The sequence below is a fragment of the Montipora foliosa genome, chromosome 2 (genome assembly GCF_036669935.1).
Source record: "Montipora foliosa isolate CH-2021 chromosome 2, ASM3666993v2, whole genome shotgun sequence".
NCBI lineage: Eukaryota > Metazoa > Cnidaria > Anthozoa > Scleractinia > Acroporidae > Montipora > Montipora foliosa.
The window spans coordinates 22,730,927-22,748,426 of NC_090870.1; the positions used below are offsets into that span (position 1 = coordinate 22,730,927).

Genomic DNA, 17,500 nt, shown 5'->3' on the forward strand with positions numbered 1-17,500 from the left:
AACATTTAATTAACCTGCAATGGCGTCGAAAGTCAGTGTAACGCGAATGGCCTTTTAGTAGATCTTTGAACAAAATATACCCTAATGGTGCTCAAGAATGGAACGTCAATTGGATAAACAAGACAGCCGGTGAAAAATAAATATCTGAAATCTTTAAAGCGACGAGCAATGGTCTTTGACAACAATTTCATTTTTCGCCGTTGGATATCAAGTGAGCTTTGTTTCTAATATTTTACTAACGTGGTATTATATCCCCCGGGTATTATATACAACACTGAAATCAAATGGCAAATTGTTATGGATTTAACAAACATTGAAGGAATCGAACGCCTTGAATGCATCACAGTGTTTACTGAAGTCGCATAAAAAACAGGACAGCACCTCTCGACTAAAACCAAAACGAAAACACTTTAGTCACAATTCCAGAAAACCTATCACTTTCGGACGCCAAAAAATTCGCCCTTAGTAAAGGCCTTAATTTCATTCCTATAGCCAAAAAAACCGACGAATTCACAACCAAACAAGATGTCAAAAAATTTCTTCGCCACGTTCGACTAAAAGCATTTTTTCATGACAAAGAAGACCAATCCGACACTACAGAAAAAGATGCCTTTGAAACATTAACCACGCGTAAATCGAAATGGACTCCACTTGAGGGTCAATTCGCATCAATTGACTTTTTTATCAAAAAATGCCGCCATGAAATTCGCAAACTAAACTTTAATCGCAACACCAAACTTTCCAACCTTTCCAAAGAAGAATGGACTGCTCTCAAAATCTCAAAAACCGGAATGACCTCGTCATCAAAGCAGCCGACAAAGGCGGTGCGATAGTCGTTTGGCGCATCGACCTCTACCAACAAGAAGCAATTCGGCAACTTTCGGACACCACTTTTTACACCAAAGTCAACAAAGACCTAACTTCCGCCAATCAAAAAATCGTCAAAGAAACCATTCATGAACTCATAACCAAACAAGAACTACCAGTCACTGCCCAAAATCTCATCATCCCCACTCCTAGAACGTCATGCATTTATGCTTTTTAAAATCACTGACCACTTTACATGCATCTCCGCAAACGTCATCTACTGCATAACCTGCACACTATGCAAAAAGATCTACATAGGCGAAACAGGGAGAAGATTGGTGGACCGCTTTCGCAAACACCTACGAGATGTAGAAAAAACGACACAGATGCCTCAAAACCGGTTGCACGCCATTTTAATCTTCCTAATCACTCCCACCACAACATGATTATTTGCGGCCTATCCTAACACCACGGAAACACAGAAAGCCGTAAAAATCTCGAACAAAAAATTTTATTTTTCAACTTGGTACACTCTATCCACACGGAATCAATGAACGCCTCTCATTCCATTAATCTATTCACATATTCACGTCATACTATTTCTAGCAATAGCAAAGCTCCTCCGCACACACATAAACCTTCAACAACCACAATTCCTCTATTCGCTCCGACGAAGGGCTAACGCTCGAAACGTCAGCTTTTTAAATCTTTCACGGTGGTTATTCGACCTTTATCAACTCGTTTGATAGAATCAATTTTCGCATCTAAGTTGTCTGGAAATTTACATTTACAGTTTGTATTTTGTACTCAACTCTGCAAATTGGAAATGTGACAGTGAAGAATTATTTGAATGAAAGCTTGCTGACCCTTTTTGTGCTTCATTATTACTGGGTTGCCAGTATGGCAAACCCAGTCAGGGTCTGCGTTTATAGTTTGTTTGTTTTATTTGTTTTCTTTTTTTTTTTTCCGTGTCGGTAAAAGTCTTGCCTGTCACTCCCCTGCTAAGTGGTGTCTTTGTGCATAGCTCGTCGAAAGTCATGTAACGTGAATTGCGTTTTAGTGGATCTTTGAACGAAATATACCCTTATGAAGCTCAATAATAGCAAGTCAATTGGATATACAGGCTGTGGAATCTTTAAAGCGACGAGTAATGGACTTCGACAACAATCTATCGCCCGTCGAGCCGAAATCAAAGTGAGCTGTATTTCAAATATTTTACCAAGTGTGCTGTTATGTAGAACACTGAAACCAAATGGAAAATTCTCTGGTAACTTATGGGTTCAACAAAGACAGAGAACCAATCGAACACCTTACGTGGATCTGGAAATACGCGACTGCAACGATACTTGGGAAAGGTCCAGCGTATTTCTCCGCCGATATTCCGAACGATTTCCTGTACATTTTGTGCTGTGATTGATACTTTCTCCGCCAAACGAACCAGGCGAGTATGGCGATCAAGTTATTTCCGTCTGCCTTTGCTGAACCCATAAGTTACCAGAGAATTTTCCATTTGGTTTCAGTGTTCTACATAACAGCACACTTGGTAAAATATTTGAAATACAGCTCACTTTGATTTCGGCTCGACGGGCGATAGATTGTTGTCGAAGTCCATTATTCGTCGCTTATAAGATTCCACCGCCTGTATATCCAATTGACTTGCCATTATTGAGCTTCATAAGGGTATATTTTGTTCAAAGATCCACTAAAACGCCATTCGCGTTACATGACTTTCGACGCCATTGCCGGATAAGTTAATCGTTCTACTGTGTCCACCAGAGAAATCTACGCATTTCCCACTACCCTCTCGATCCTAAGAAAATACGCGTAGAAGGCGCTATGCACAAAGACACCACTTAGCAGGGGAGTGACAGGCAAGAGTTTTACCGACACGGAAAAAAAAGAAAACAAATAAAATAAACAAACTAAACGCAGACCCCGACTGGGTTTGCCATACTGGCAACCCAGTAAAAAATTGCCTGGAACGCTGCAGTTCACGTACCACAGGCAACCCAGTGTAAGTCCATTGCGCTTCAAATTTTGCGCCAAAATAGTAACCGTATTCAAATCGATGTGGTTTTCGCTGTTTCCACGACAGTGGAAACCGCATCGTGTTGAAAACGCTCCACTTTTGGCACCGGTGTCAAATCGACACGGTTTCGATAACAGTCTCGATCGTTGTCGTGTAAACAGAAGGGGTAACCGCATCGAAATCGATGCGGTTACAAATGAAACCGCATTCGTGTAAACGCTGCCTAAATCTCAGGTTTTCAGTCACTAACTCTGGACTAATATGATGTTCTTTCACTTTCCTCTTATCCTTCCACATTTACCGTTTAGGTATCAGAAAGTGAAAACAACAGTGAATAACAAAGGAAAGAAGAAAATTTGCTTTGTGAGTTAATTTTTTAATAGACACGTTGTCCAATCAGAGAACAGATAAGAAACAATGTGTGTATCTACTCAGACTATTAACTCAGACTTGTTGTGGCTCAGGTTGCACATTAACACATCTCCCAGCCAGAGACAGAAAATGGCGGCAATTGTAGGTTGTTCCCGTGTCTGTTTTTTAGGAAGCCGAAATGCTTTATATCGTCTTGTTTCTTGCCCATCGATTGAACTTCAAAGGCAGCAGAAGAACTGTAAGTGTTAATTTATTAGCCTAGATCTGCAAGAAACATGACACGAACGTTTCCAAGCACGTGCTAAGTTATTCAATCGGCTCGCTTGCTGTAACATTGAGTAACTCGCTCTTCTATTTTTAGTTTGCCATCATGGACATGGAAAGAAACTCAAAGTTGATGGCCCTGTTGTAGAATTGGATGGAGATGAAATGACCCGTGTGATTTGGAAAATGATCAAGGACCGGGTAAGATTTGGAGTCACAAAACATCGTCCAGCTGGGAGGTGTTCAAAATGTTTTAATAATTGTTAAGGCTATCAGTTGTGAAACTACTAGATTCATGACCCGTATTACGAGTGTATGGAATTGAAAGCTTTTCATAATTTAAGCTTAAGTTTGCGAAAGCTCCATGTCAGGTAGAGATGACTATATTTTTAATAGTCTCGACCTATTTGGGAATATTGTGAGGTATTGCTCCGCGACACGCAAGCTAGCTGTCATGATGCGTTTTCATTTTGTGACGAAATTGTGAAATAATTGAAACTTAACATTTCTTTGTTTATTTCAATCATCTTTTTGCAATAATTATCAATTTTTCTTAATGTATTTTTAAGTTTAATTTTTACCATTTCATGCTTCATTCCTCCTTGGCCAGCCAATGTACATGCCATGAAATTATTTTTCATTCAGGAAAGCTATTAATGCATTCATTGTACCCTGCTTGAAGTTTTAAATCATTTTCTTGAAGAGAAAAATGCTCATTTTAGGATATTGCCACAAAAATATAAATACTTGTTTCAATATAACTTGGATTGACCATTTGTTGCATTCAAGATTATGTTGTAGGATTTCTGAGGGTCCCCTATACCACTTTGTAAAACTCAGTCACGCAAAAATATTTCACCTTTTCACGCGTCACGAATAATATCCAAAATTCTTTCACGTTCACGCGAAATGCGAGACGATCACATTTCACATAAAAATATAAATGAAATTCACGAAATTTAACAAATCAAAAGTGGTTCAGCGTTGTTTGAACTCTTATCGACAACAATATTCGTCATCACAGTGGTCAAAATGTTGTGCGCCGAGTGAATCCACAACAAATTTTAGTATTTTTTTGTGTAATTGCAAATTGGCTTTTTTGGCCTACTTCACGGTTAAATATTCTTTTGAATTTTACGTTTGAAAGCGAGTCCAAATGGGCCAATTTGCAATGAAACAAAAGAATACTAAAATAGGGGCAATTTTGGAATAAGGTCTATAAGGTGTTTATCCTCTGAGTTTGGCTCTTCGATCGAGTGGTCATCTAAATTGCAGGTCTGTGTGACCTGCAGAGATTCCAACACTTTTTGAGTTTTGAAGGGAATTAGGGCGTATTTGTATGCAGAACATGTTCAACCAGAAATTTCTCAAGTCTCTGTGTTGTCAGTAACTTTCATTCTAAGATCATCTAGTTAGTCATGAATATGATAAGTAGCACTGTTGCTCAAAGGTCAAATAGTACTCCCAAACAAAAAGCCTGTACTATGGAAAAAACAGATACGACAATATACCTCTATAAACTTGACAAAATCAAGTTCATGTGGCATCACTGTACTTGACAATGGTTGATGTGATCACAAGTCAACTGTATTCAGCTGCTATTGCAAAAAATGAGTAAAAGATGAATCAACCTCGTTCCCAGGCTCTCTCTTTTCCTCTCTTGTCGACAATGTAAGCATTTAATGGGGTCAATGTTTGAAGCATGGTATACAACAAATTGTTTCATGATGCACCATTCACTTATTTGTTAGTTGATCTTGCCGTTCCTTGATCTGGACATCAAGTACTATGATCTTGGGCTGCCACATCGTGATGCTACAGACGACAAGGTGACCATTGAGGCTGCAGAAGCCATAAAACAATACAATGTTGGAATTAAATGTGCAACAATCACTCCTGACGAAGAAAGAGTTAAAGGTGCTGGCGTTAATTGTAATAGTTGTTGTTATTATTGTGTGAATAATGCAGAGATGTCGCTAAGCGCAGGCTGTCGGTGAAAATTGCCGCTTGAGAAAGGGGTGATCGACAGCTAGATTTTGGCCATCAATCGAAGCAACTGAGAAGAACGCAAAATATTCTCCACAAAGTTTAAAAGTCATTTGAAGTTGAATATCTGTTAGTATACAGAAATATCACTAGAATTTATCGATACGGGAAATGAAAGTGTTGTTTCAAGTACTGTTGTGCGTGTCTTCTCTTTTCCCTGTGTTTGCCATCTTGAAGAAAGCCGGGTGTTGCAAGACAATGGGAGCAATCTTGTTAGCAGGTCCCTGTGATGCTCAGAGCACGAATTTACTGCCTCAATAGAACCTTCAAGCAGATGAATTTATTCTTAGCTACATGTGTACGTCCCTGATAATGTATGCGAATTATTGCAATTAACTAACGTATTTACCCGTCTATAAGTCGACCTTTTATGGCCTCAAAAGAAGCTCCAAAAATCGCCCTCGACTTATACATGGGTCAAAGATTTCGAGCCAAGTTTCAGCTAAGTAATTTATTCAAAATTAACATCATAATGTGGTCTTTGGGCATAACGAACGCAGTGGACGAAAGACTTCAAAATGAATGTACTTAAGCAATTCCAGTTGAAATGAAAAAGGATTTGTTTTACTTTACATGTTGAAGATACTCACAAGCACAAATATGAGATAGACACTGGAAATTTTCGTTTTCCAAAGGTGGAAAGCTCTAAAAACATTCTCGTTTCTTCAAATAAAACGCGATCCTTCAATGGCTTAGTAACCTGGCGCAATACCTCGTGTTGCGTGCAAGCATGATCGTGACTCGTGTTGCCTGAAAATGGTGGTTGGTAATGATTGTTTTTTATTCTTTATACAAACCTGGAGGATTTAAATGCTTTTGCAAACTTTGTATTGTGTGGTTTATGAGTTTTGTTTCGTTTGCCATGTAAGAAATTATAAGTCAAGCACCAATTAAACCTTGCACGTTTCTCATCGTTTTTGAAGTTATTTTCAAAGATTGACTCCTGCTTCTGTGATGTTGTGCTTATCCTCTAAAGCCCTTTATCCTTGAACAACGAAACAGGTTAGTTTGAGGTTTACATGTTCGATTTTCTGAGAACTTTTTCGAAATTCAAGGACAAAATGCCGACACATACAACAACCGCTGAAGCACAAAACTATTAACCGCGTGAGGCCCTTAATTTTTTGTGAATCCACAGTTCCAGAAATCGAAGAATGCAAGATTAGTAATCCCATGAACATTTAGCAAAGAAATTAAGAAATTGCTTTTTTTGCCATCAAAAATGGGGGGTCGACTTATACATGGGATCGACTTATACACGGGTAAATACGGTAACTTTACCATGTTTATTGGTGTGTGCAAATACAGTCTATATCCAGACAAGGTCATTAATGTTTGTCATGTCTCATGAATCTTCAATTCTACAATAATTAATGTAATTGATCATAAAATGGCATCCAGAACCAGAAAATTGCAACAGTCTTTTGTTGTTTTAGAATACAATTTGAAAAAGATGTGGCGTAGTCCCAATGGTACAATTCGTAACATCTTGGGAGGCACAGTTTTTCGTGAGCCGATCATCTGCCAGAAGGTTCCAAGACTTGTGCCAGGCTGGGTGGAGCCTATTGTCATTGGAAGACACGCTCATGGTGATCAGGTTGGTTTCACCACTTCCATCTGTACATTTTCGTGTAATTGATGCTGCTGCTGCTCAAGCAACTCTTCTACTTGTCTTGTGCTCTCCAACAAACATCCTATGCACCATCTATATCTTGATAGACACACCTACCAATCATACATGTACATTAGTATTGTGTGGTTCCAGAAAAATTAATATCCATTATACCCCACCATGGACAGAATTGAAAATTCGGGTATGTTGGGGGGTGAGAAGCTCTGGAAAGTTCAGAGGGGAAGGGGGTGGGAGGATAAAAATCACTTTCCAAGGGGTTAATTTCGAACTCAGTACAAAGATTGCTACTTGCCGATCTGGTAGATCATTTTTAAAGAAATAAATAAGTTTAACTACATCATTTATGATTAACTGTTTTTTTCATCTAATTATAAATCAAGTTTTCTTTCTTTCAAAAGCATTATGTATGCGAATCCAAAGGAATTAGGCCCCTGTTAGGCCAACAAAAACTTTGTCGCTTGTGTAATATTGACCACCGATACTTGTTACCAGTCTCCATAGAGACATGACTGTGTAACAGGTGTGGTCTTCAAGGACCCTAACCCTAACCCTAAAACCATTGAATACTAACCGACAAAGATTGGATTTGAGATTAAACATCGTTTTAGGCCTAATTAGGTCTAAAAAGTTATTGCTCCTAACCTCAGTCTTAATCTGAGTCCTAATCTTAATCTCAATGAATCAGGAGCAATAACGTTTTAGGCCTAATTAGGCCTACAACGATATTTAATCTCAAATCCAACCTTTGTCGGTTAGTATTCAATGTATTGTGGGGTCATAAATGGTGCTTTAGTGTTTCGTTTCGCTATTTCGTGGTTTAGTACAGTAAACACCCACATATAAGAACACTTTTTTCAGGTTTAAGGCTGATCGTGTTCTTATTGGAGGGGTGCTTAGTGAGAAATCAGCCTGAAAGTGTTCTTAAAATGTTCTTAAAATTGGTTTCAGAAATGCTTCAAATTATATATTACTACAGGTTTAATTAACATACAATGCTGTTTTGTAATAGATTTTATAAATTGTATTGTTCCTGAACACCATAGTACTTTGATGTAAATTACTATACTGTATTGTTTCCTTATCCTAATACCCTTTCCCTTTGTATTAAGAACATGTTTTATTTATCAGGCTGAATTTGTTCTTATTTATATGGTGCTTTATTGGCCAAATTTCAGCCTGATGTTCTTAATGCACTTGTTCTTACATTGTACATTGTACATTGTACATGCGGGTGTTTACTGTAATGCCCAGTCTTTGACCTCTGCATCATGTCAGTCAATTGAAAAACAGTACAAGGTTGAAAGTTTAGCTTCAAGAAGCAGAAGGTATAAGATCATGTAACAATTTCGGAATCTAGAGTTTTTATTCTCCTTCTCATTTCCACTTTATTTTGTGGTTGAAAGTTTGACGTTCTTGTGAAGTGGCGTTAATTCCATCAACATTACGGCCATGGAGATGGCTACCCGCTGTTTGGAAAGAAATTGTCAGCTTGCAAATCATCTATTTCATTTTAAGGGATAAGCAATATTGTGTAGTTGAGATTGCTTTGTAGGTAGTTAACTGTTCTAATTCCAGACCGCTCAATAAAATTAAATGAAGACCATAGACCATATTCATAAATGGCGGTCAAGAAATTATTCTTTTGTCTTCGTGCTAATCATCCTAACTAGCCTCACTTTGGAGCAAAAATTCTTTTGAAATTTGCTCATGTTTATGAGGCTAGTTAGGATGATTAGCATAAAGACAAAAGAATAATTACTTAGCCGCCATTTCTGAATACAGTCTATTGCATACCCGCAGTCGGCGCCGTTCTTTACTTTGATAATCTTTATTCATGAAAATAAACTTTTCCAGAGGGGTTGGGGGGTCTTTGTCTTACTTTGTGGAAATTCTGGAGGGGTGGGGGCTCATCAGTTCCTTACAAATTGGAAAATCCAGGGAGATGGGGGGGCCTAAGTAAAATTCCTTCCTTGGTGGGGTATGGATATTTTCTGGAACCACACATTAAACATACCATAGAAGTCACTGCTTCTTGTTTTCTTTGTTTTTTAAGATTCAATGATAATGGCCCAAGTGTACTTGGACTATAGATTGAAGTACAAATACAAAAAAATTTGGGCTTTTCCATATCGACAAAAAGGCTAATTTTGATGTATTTATTGCATGATCATCTTTGTGTCTTTTGACTTTAAGGGCCTCAAATTTATCTTTCAACCTGTCTTTTTTAATGCTGTCATAGTATCGTGCCAGAGATTTTGTTGTGAATGGGCCTGGAGTGTTTGAAATCTCCTTTTCCCCAGCTGATGGCAGTGGCAAGCTCAGTACTGAAGTATTTGAGTTTACTGGTACTGGAGGTGTGACTATGGGCATGTATAACACTGATGAGGTAATAACTAGACCAGTGTATTGGGAGGACCTGTATTGGAGTGATTGTTTTTTAATCTGTTGTTACCAGTTGCAATAAATTATTGCTGATTTTGACCAAGAGGAAGATTCTGCCCATAAAAAATAGACTTCAATAAACTGCTGTTGATCAGTAGCACAATACATGTGTACAATGAGAGTGACACAAACGCCTTCCCAAATGTCTTCTTTATTATAAGCCATACATTTGTAAGATTTCACACAAATAAGGGTAACATGTTTGTCAATAAATATGCAAACATTAGTGAATATTTACTGCACTCTTATTTTTGTTTGACAAAAGTGATTAAAAATATGGTCGTCTCGTGTAACATTTACACAGATGAAATGCTGTTTGATAAAAAATATACAGCTGTACCTAGACCAAAATGCGCGTTATTGTTTGGAAAAATCCAGAAATTACAAAGACCAAACATACTTTCAACCTACATTGTAATAACTCGACTTTCTAAAACTAGAATCTGTATGGTTAAAATTTCAAAAAAGTACCTCATACAGTAGGTAGGTCGTCATGATACTGCTCTCAGCTTCTGCAGTTAAATTAAGGTTCCCAGACAAGTCACAAAAATGAGGTGATCAGGCAGATGGCATTCTCACTTTACTAGGGACTCTTTCCTGAAAATAGGAACAATCTAGGGCCATTCGCTCCAACACAGTAAGAAAAAGTCTGAATCCCAAGCCTTGTGAAACGCGCCCCATGGTTTGATGCGCCATTAAAAGCATCAAAGAAAGTCTTCCCAAATGCCCGCAATGGATCCAAAACCTTCAGATTGCTGCCACATTTGAATCTCATCTCAAAACGAGTGTTCATGAGCATTTCCACGTTAAAATATAAAGTAAGTAGCTCGCAAGAGGAGTTTTTCTAAATCCCAAGCCTTGTGAAACGCTTCTTCATTAGTTTCCTACTACATGTAGGATTTTCTCGGGCAAAAGACAGCGTAACAACATAACGATTTCGCCATGATTTCGAACAATTCCTTTGTGAAACAACAATATGTGGCCTTGGTAACCTCCCAAGTATGTTCCAGAAGCTTTTTGTTACATAACAACTCCGAAAATAGCCGTGAAAACGTGCAGAAAAACATGTGTTGTGTTTCAGAGCTGATAGAGAGGGGCAGAGGTCAAAACAAAAGTTTATCAAGTTGCCTGGGATGTCCAGGAAGACATTGTTGTTTCATTGTAACATTAATAGCCCTTATGCGTGATGACGTTTGACTAGCTAATTTCACCACCAAGTCTCAAATTCGAAAATTCAAACTTTTTCAATTTTAGCATGAGCTAAATCCCAAAGGGGCAAACTTGAAAAGGAAACCCATGGGCAAGCAGTATTGCATGTCCAAATGATTTGAGTACTTTTGTGCAAACGAGGCTTGGTGGTGAAATTAGTTAGTCAGATGTCATCACGCATAAGGCCCATTAACAGCTGTTTGATGGGCAAAAACTAATAATTAGTTTTGTTTTGATAAGGATATTTCAAAATGCACAATTTGTTACCCAAAAGTGTGTAAAAGGTACTAGTCATAGGATGCACAATGCATTATGGGTAAAACTTAAGATTGCTGACTGGGTAAAAACTTTTGATTACAGTCGAACCTGTATATAACGGCCACCCTCGGGACTTGAGAAACTGGCCGCTTAATGGCGGTGGCCACTTAATACAGGATCACTAAAAATACTCACTGGGCGTGGTCTAATGTCAATTTTAATGGCGTATCATACAAATACACTTTATGCAAGGAAACAGTAGAACAATCAACACTCTTTCAAGTGATATACTGGCTTTAAACAAAGTTCAGTGCCAACTTGTAACTTAATGATATAATAAACGTAACATTGTCTAATCTTCTACAGTATACATTGTACAGTTACTGACTACTATATTTCTCTGACTAACAGTTCACAACAAAATGTCTGATTCCGTCATTTCATATTTGTTCGATGTGTATAAATAACGGAAATGTTTCTTATTAAAAGTAGCACTATAGACAACAAAACTGTTCAAGTTAAAGTAACTGTAGTAATAGGATAGGAAACGAAGTCTTAAAAAAGTCGGACATGTACGTCTGGCGCTTCAGCACTTGAAACTTTTGTTTGCAGAGCAAGTCGACTTTGCGGGCATTGATAGCTATTGGAGCGGCTTTAGACATTCCTTGTCTTTTTCACAGCCAAATTATCGGCGGACGTTTTGTAAAACAACCCACTGTTGACTGTTGATCTTCAAAACGATAAATTTTTTTGTGTTTGTGATTTTGTACTGTACTTAAGCACATTGCGGACATCTGCAAAGCGTTAACGACACTAAAGAGCCGATTATCAGTTTCCAGTAAACAAACATGATATTTATTTATATAATAACCCAAGTTATTCACGGATTTTGATTGGTTCTTGCCTATGATCTATTAGAGGACAGACGCACGATTGACGTCACCATCAGCTTTTACATGTATGCGAATAAAGTTTAATTCTTTATTATATAAAACAAATAGATTCCATGTAGCCGTGGGTCTGTTCAGTAATAGATCACAGAAGACGTCAAAATGTGGTAGGAACATCAGTGACATACTCGGCTATCGCCTCATGTGCCACTTTTTTGTTCTTACCACATTTTGATGTCATCTGTGATCTATTACTGAACAGACGCACGGCAACATGGAATCTATTTGTTAAACTGATGATGGATTGCATTTTAAACACAGTAAAACACCACAAAATGACGTATGTACGGCTTAGTTTCCGTTCAGGGGTGGCCGCTTAATACAGGTAAAAATAACAACAAAAAGACAAACATGGGACTGCCACAGGGTGGCCAAGGCTGCTTAATAGAGGTGGCCACCTAATAGAGGTGACAAATACAGCGTTTATATGAGCAAAAAATCGGGACTTTGAAAACTGGCCGCTTAATAGAGGGTGGCCGCTTAATACAAGGCTGTTATATACAGGTTTGACTGTATATGATTGTTTGCTATAAATGACGATTTGCTGTGATAATTATGAAGTGTTAACATGAATTTGGACAGATTAGATATTTTACAAAATTAAGAGGCTGCAAAGTATCGTGGTTATAACTAAAAATGCTGACTACAAAGCTAAAAGCAAGCAAAGCATAATTATTTAGGCCCTTAAAGTGTGTTTTACTGTGCAAATTAAAGTGTTATCATGACTTTATAGAAATTTACAGAAATTACACAATCGTACATGTCTATTGTGCTGCTGATCTGTTATTTATTGCATGTGATTTCTGGGAGGGAGGTTACTGAAGAACCTGAGTGTAGCTAATTGCTCCAAATAAGTGTGCAGAGCAAATTTAATTGGAAACTACATTTCAACCATGTACTAAGAAAGTTTCCTAGTTGAGTTACCTAGTAAATTATAATCTTTTGTTGTTGTATAGTTTTTGAGTGATGCCATTTTCATGTTTGTTGTGCTTTAGTCCATCAGGGAGTTTGCTCATAGCTGCTTCCAGTATGCCTTGAATAAGGAATGGCCTCTTTATATGAGCACCAAAAACACCATCTTAAAAAAGTATGATGGCAGATTCAAGGACATCTTTGAAGACATCTATCAAAGGTACAAATTTGTACAATGTAGGTCTGGAAGTAATGTCCTGTTATAAGCTTTTAGAGTTTATTAAATAAATGTATTGTAAATGCAATGATGTACAGAGCAGAGCGAGAAAGAAAGTTTACACAAATATTGGTGGGCAAGTTGGCCAGGGAATATTATTATACTGGTGCTCAGTTTGAACTCACCAACCAGGATGAAGATCGGAGGAGGGGTCTCGGCTAGTACTGCTGTACCAAGTGGCATGCCTCATGCTTATGACGAGAGGCAAGCATGGTGCCTGGTATTGTGTCCTTGAGGCAAATACCCCAATGGAGCAGTAGAACGACATGTTTCATCATAGGACTGAAGGGGTGCTGCAGGCAGCAATTCCCACTTCAATTTACTTATACTCCACAAGGGAAAATCTTGATAGCCATAACAAATTTGAGGAAAGCATGCAATTATTCATATATATATATTTTTGAGAGGGCATTAGGTGAAGTTTTACAGAAAATGGTGAATGGCAAGATGCTAGCTGTGTATTGGCAGGCGTGCTGCCAAATTTAATAGGGATCTGTGTACTGTCAAATAAGGACATAAAGACATAGTACATATTTATGCAAATAAGGACATCATCATTTACTATTAATTGTTTGTACAAATATAGATTGCTTTCATTAGCACACAACTGTTTTTATGATTTTTCACCTACTCCTACATGTATTAAGCAGCTATTTATGAAATACGATTGTAACTATAACCTGCAAAGAAAATTGACATTTTTTTTACTGAAGCCGAAATCAGAACTTCACTTGCTACAAAGCCATATCTCTATGGAATTCTCTTGAAAATCATACATGTTCTATCACAAGCAGAAGCATGTTTAAAGACACGCTTAAACATAGCATTTCATGTAAATAGATTTATTTCTTTATTTGTAAATAGTACTTTTTAACTTCTTTAATACACAACCACATCAGCTCTGCTGTAATTTTTATCATGTTTAAATAAATGTTGTTGTTGTTGTTGTAAATTGCCTGAAGGGAGCATTTTGCCGGAAGAGTGGGCACAGAGATTATTGCTTGCTAACTCTATGCAACTTGAATTTTATGCTAAAATCTCACTTTTGCATTTTATTTACCTCTTTTTTATTATATCTATTTTGTTTATTTGCATTTAAGGAATTATGAAAAACAATTCAAAGACCTTGGGATTTGGTATGAACACAGACTTATTGATGATATGGTAAGTTAATACTAATTAACTGGATTTGTGTTATGGAGATTACACTTCAGTTCTTTCATTTGTGATTCTTTTTTAGGTTGCTTATGTCCTGAAGTCACCTGGTGGATTTGTTTGGGCTGCAAAGAATTATGATGGAGATGTGCAATCAGATACCCTTGCCCAAGGTAATTAACAAACAAAAAAGCCAGCAAGGAACATGGGTGTTTTAATTACCACCTTATCAATGGTCAATAGACAGGCAAAACCTCCATGTGTATTCTTCAATTCCTCATGATACTTAAAAAGTCTTTGATGTGTTCCTTTGATGTTGTGTGTGCACCTGTGTGTGTTTGTTGTTAATAGGGTGGGAGTTGGAGGGGGAGAGAGGGAGTTTAAGCCATAGTTTTGACTGCCAATCATTAAGCTCACTTGTTAGGTCACTGAACCACTATAGGGTGAAGTAATAAAGCTAAGAATTTATCACCTTTTTTCAGGATTTGGTTCCCTTGGTTTAATGATGAGTGTACTTGTTTGTGGAGATGGGAAAACTGTTGAGGCTGAGGCTGCACATGGCACTGTGACAAGACACTACAGACAATATCAGAAGGTTAAAACAGCTGCTTCAAATTCCACCACATTTTCAGAGGAGATTCATGTTTTCTTAATAATAATAATAATAATAATAATAATAATAATAATAATAATAATAATAATAATAATAATAATAATAATAATAATAATATTCTAAAGTCTAAAACTTGGTTTCATTAGGCATAGCTTAAGTATCCAACTGCAACAACTAGCCTCTTGTTGTTGACCTTTTCAAGGGAAAACTTAATGGTGTTTTGAATGCCGCTTTTCTTAAAAGGTTTCTTTAGTCCAGAAGCAAAATGCTGAACATCGAAACTGGGAGGCCAAGAAAGTATTTGGATATTGCAGTGTGCTTACCACATTCGTCAAAAAATGAAAAAAAAATCATTCCCTAGCAATAAAGGGTCACACAGTTAGTAGTTTCCTACTCGACTGTTATTTAGAACATCACGTAAGGATCTGGAGCATGGTGCGCATGTGACACCCAAATAGTAGCTTCTTAATGTAGGGGACAACGCGTTCTTCTTTTTACAATTCATGTGTCTTTGAATGGAAAACCAGTGAATTCAAGCTTTTGCATCTTGACACTGAAATTGATAACTGACACCATTCCAGATAAGAAATAAGTCAGTTAAGAAAAGTAGTTATAGCACAGCTTGATACCTTAAAAGGATCTTTAGATTCGCTGTGAACAATCTACCCTACTACTAATGTATAAATGAGCTTTCAGCTATCTACAGTATGCCTTTGTTGTGTTGTTGGTGATTATAAGAGGTTTTTCTTAATCTTCAGGGTAACGAAACAAGTACAAACCCCATTGCCAGTATTTTTGCCTGGACTCAAGGACTGCGTCACCGGTCAAGACTTGATAAGAACCCTGAACTGAAGACGTAGGTTTAATCACAGTTTCCCCAAACTGACGCAATTAATCAGTGAAAAAGTATTGGAGAAAACAACTGTACTTGAAACTAAAAAAATATGAGTAAATTTTTGAATAAAAACTTCTTAGCTTGTTTTATTTTAGGCTTCTTGTCTTCTGTGTGGTTTTCGTAACGTTTTAAGCGATTTTCAGGGAGTTTTTTATCATTTTTAGCGTCTCCCTCTGTATACATGTATACAGAGGGAAAACACCGACCTTGAAAACGACCAAACATCCCCAGAAAATCGCTTCAAAAACCACATAGAAGACAAGAAGCCTCACAAAGAAAAGAAGGTAAGAAGTTTTTATTCAAACTGAAGTGGCTCAAATTTTTTAGTTTCAAGTACATGTACAGTTCTTTTCTCCAGTATTTTTCACTGATTGTGTCAGTTTGGGGAACCTGTGGTTTAATCACTGTCAATTCATCGTGATGTGATTTTATGAGGGTGTACTTCTGTTTCTGTTCTTCAAGTTGATCTTTTCATTATCCTTTTGGTTTTAGATTCTGCAGGGCTGTGGAGAAGGCGTGTGTGGCTACGGTCGATTCGGGTTACATGACAAAAGATCTAGCAGCTTGCATCTACGGACTCAGCAAGTGAGTTGTCGCAGATTAACGCCGTTGCTTTTCTCTTTGGGAGGTCCTCTTGTCAGAGTCTCAAGGTATTAAATGCGAAAAATAACTTGACTTTTCTCTTTTCAGTGTAACACGAGACCAGTATTGTTCAACTGAAGAATACTTTGATGCTGTGGAGAAGAAACTTCATGAACTGTATCAGTCTAAATGAGTCTAATACTGTATGTGTAATCTCAGACAGAAGGCGAGAAATGCATCGAGCTTTTGACAATCACCGTGAACCCCGAAGTAACTTGGCGGTTTCAGTTTTTTTACGAGAATTTTTCATATCTGAGTTATCAATATCCTGCGAGCAGAGTTTCCTTTCATCTTCATTTGGAGGATAGAGGGATACTCAGCTCGGTGTGAAAATTGTTTGGCACCCCTAGATCTCTCTATTTACGTGTTTTATAAGAAATCTCCAATCTGAACAGAAAGGCAGCGTTTTTGTTGATAGAAATACCCCCAAATTTGTTGAAAAGAAAAAATAGAAACAAAAACTAGGAATGAGCCAGTATCTATATTTTGCGTCAGCAGTGTGCATGCTTATAGAATTCGTGTATATTGTAGGTAACGTATCGTTCACCCTTGAACAAGAGCAGTTAACCTTTTAATGTGATATTAACGATGTAGTTAGGATTTTCTTTAACATTTATGGCACTTTTAAAACCAAAAATTATAGAGTGCACTCAACAGTTCCGAAGCGTCAAATCCTAAAAATAAAAGTTCTCATTTGAGGAGTCCTTTTGTCATCTGATCATAAAATTTCTCTCTGAAAGTGCTACCATGATAAAAAAAATATCACTTTTTTTCCCTTCAGATTTTGAATGTGTGTTTGCTTTAAACACCACACTGGCAAAATCTTGAGCTTTGTCTTGAGCCTTTATTTTTATCCCGGCAAAGGTTGTTTACTGGAGTAACTTCATATTTTAAATTAATGTGCGTTTTCTTAACGCCAGACTGGCGACATTTTGAGCTTTTATTGTTATCCCGGCAAAGGTTGTTTACTTTGAGTGTACGTTTTGGATTTCACGG

The 17,500-nt window shown here is 37.4% G+C and overlaps 2 protein-coding genes across 2 annotated transcripts in view; one reads left to right on the forward strand and one right to left on the reverse strand.

Annotated features, from left to right (window-relative positions):
* Positions 1-3,276: 3,276 nt before the first annotated feature.
* Positions 3,277-17,205, forward strand: LOC137992686 (uncharacterized). Its single transcript, XM_068838166.1, has 12 exons — positions 3,277-3,446; positions 3,570-3,673; positions 5,224-5,389; positions 6,955-7,115; positions 9,391-9,537; positions 13,006-13,142; positions 14,300-14,363; positions 14,440-14,527; positions 14,837-14,949; positions 15,726-15,823; positions 16,355-16,447; positions 16,553-17,205. The coding sequence occupies exons 1-12, from the start codon at positions 3,338-3,340 to the stop codon at positions 16,635-16,637; spliced, it is 1,365 nt and encodes a 454-aa protein (XP_068694267.1). The 5' UTR covers positions 3,277-3,337; the 3' UTR covers positions 16,638-17,205.
* Positions 7,132-17,500, reverse strand: part of LOC137992688 (uncharacterized) — a 12,965-nt gene continuing 2,596 nt past the window's right edge. Inside the window, exon 2 of the mRNA XM_068838169.1 lies at positions 7,132-7,243. The gene's annotated coding sequence lies outside the window, so the exon portion shown is untranslated. The remainder of the gene's footprint in view (positions 7,244-17,500) is intronic.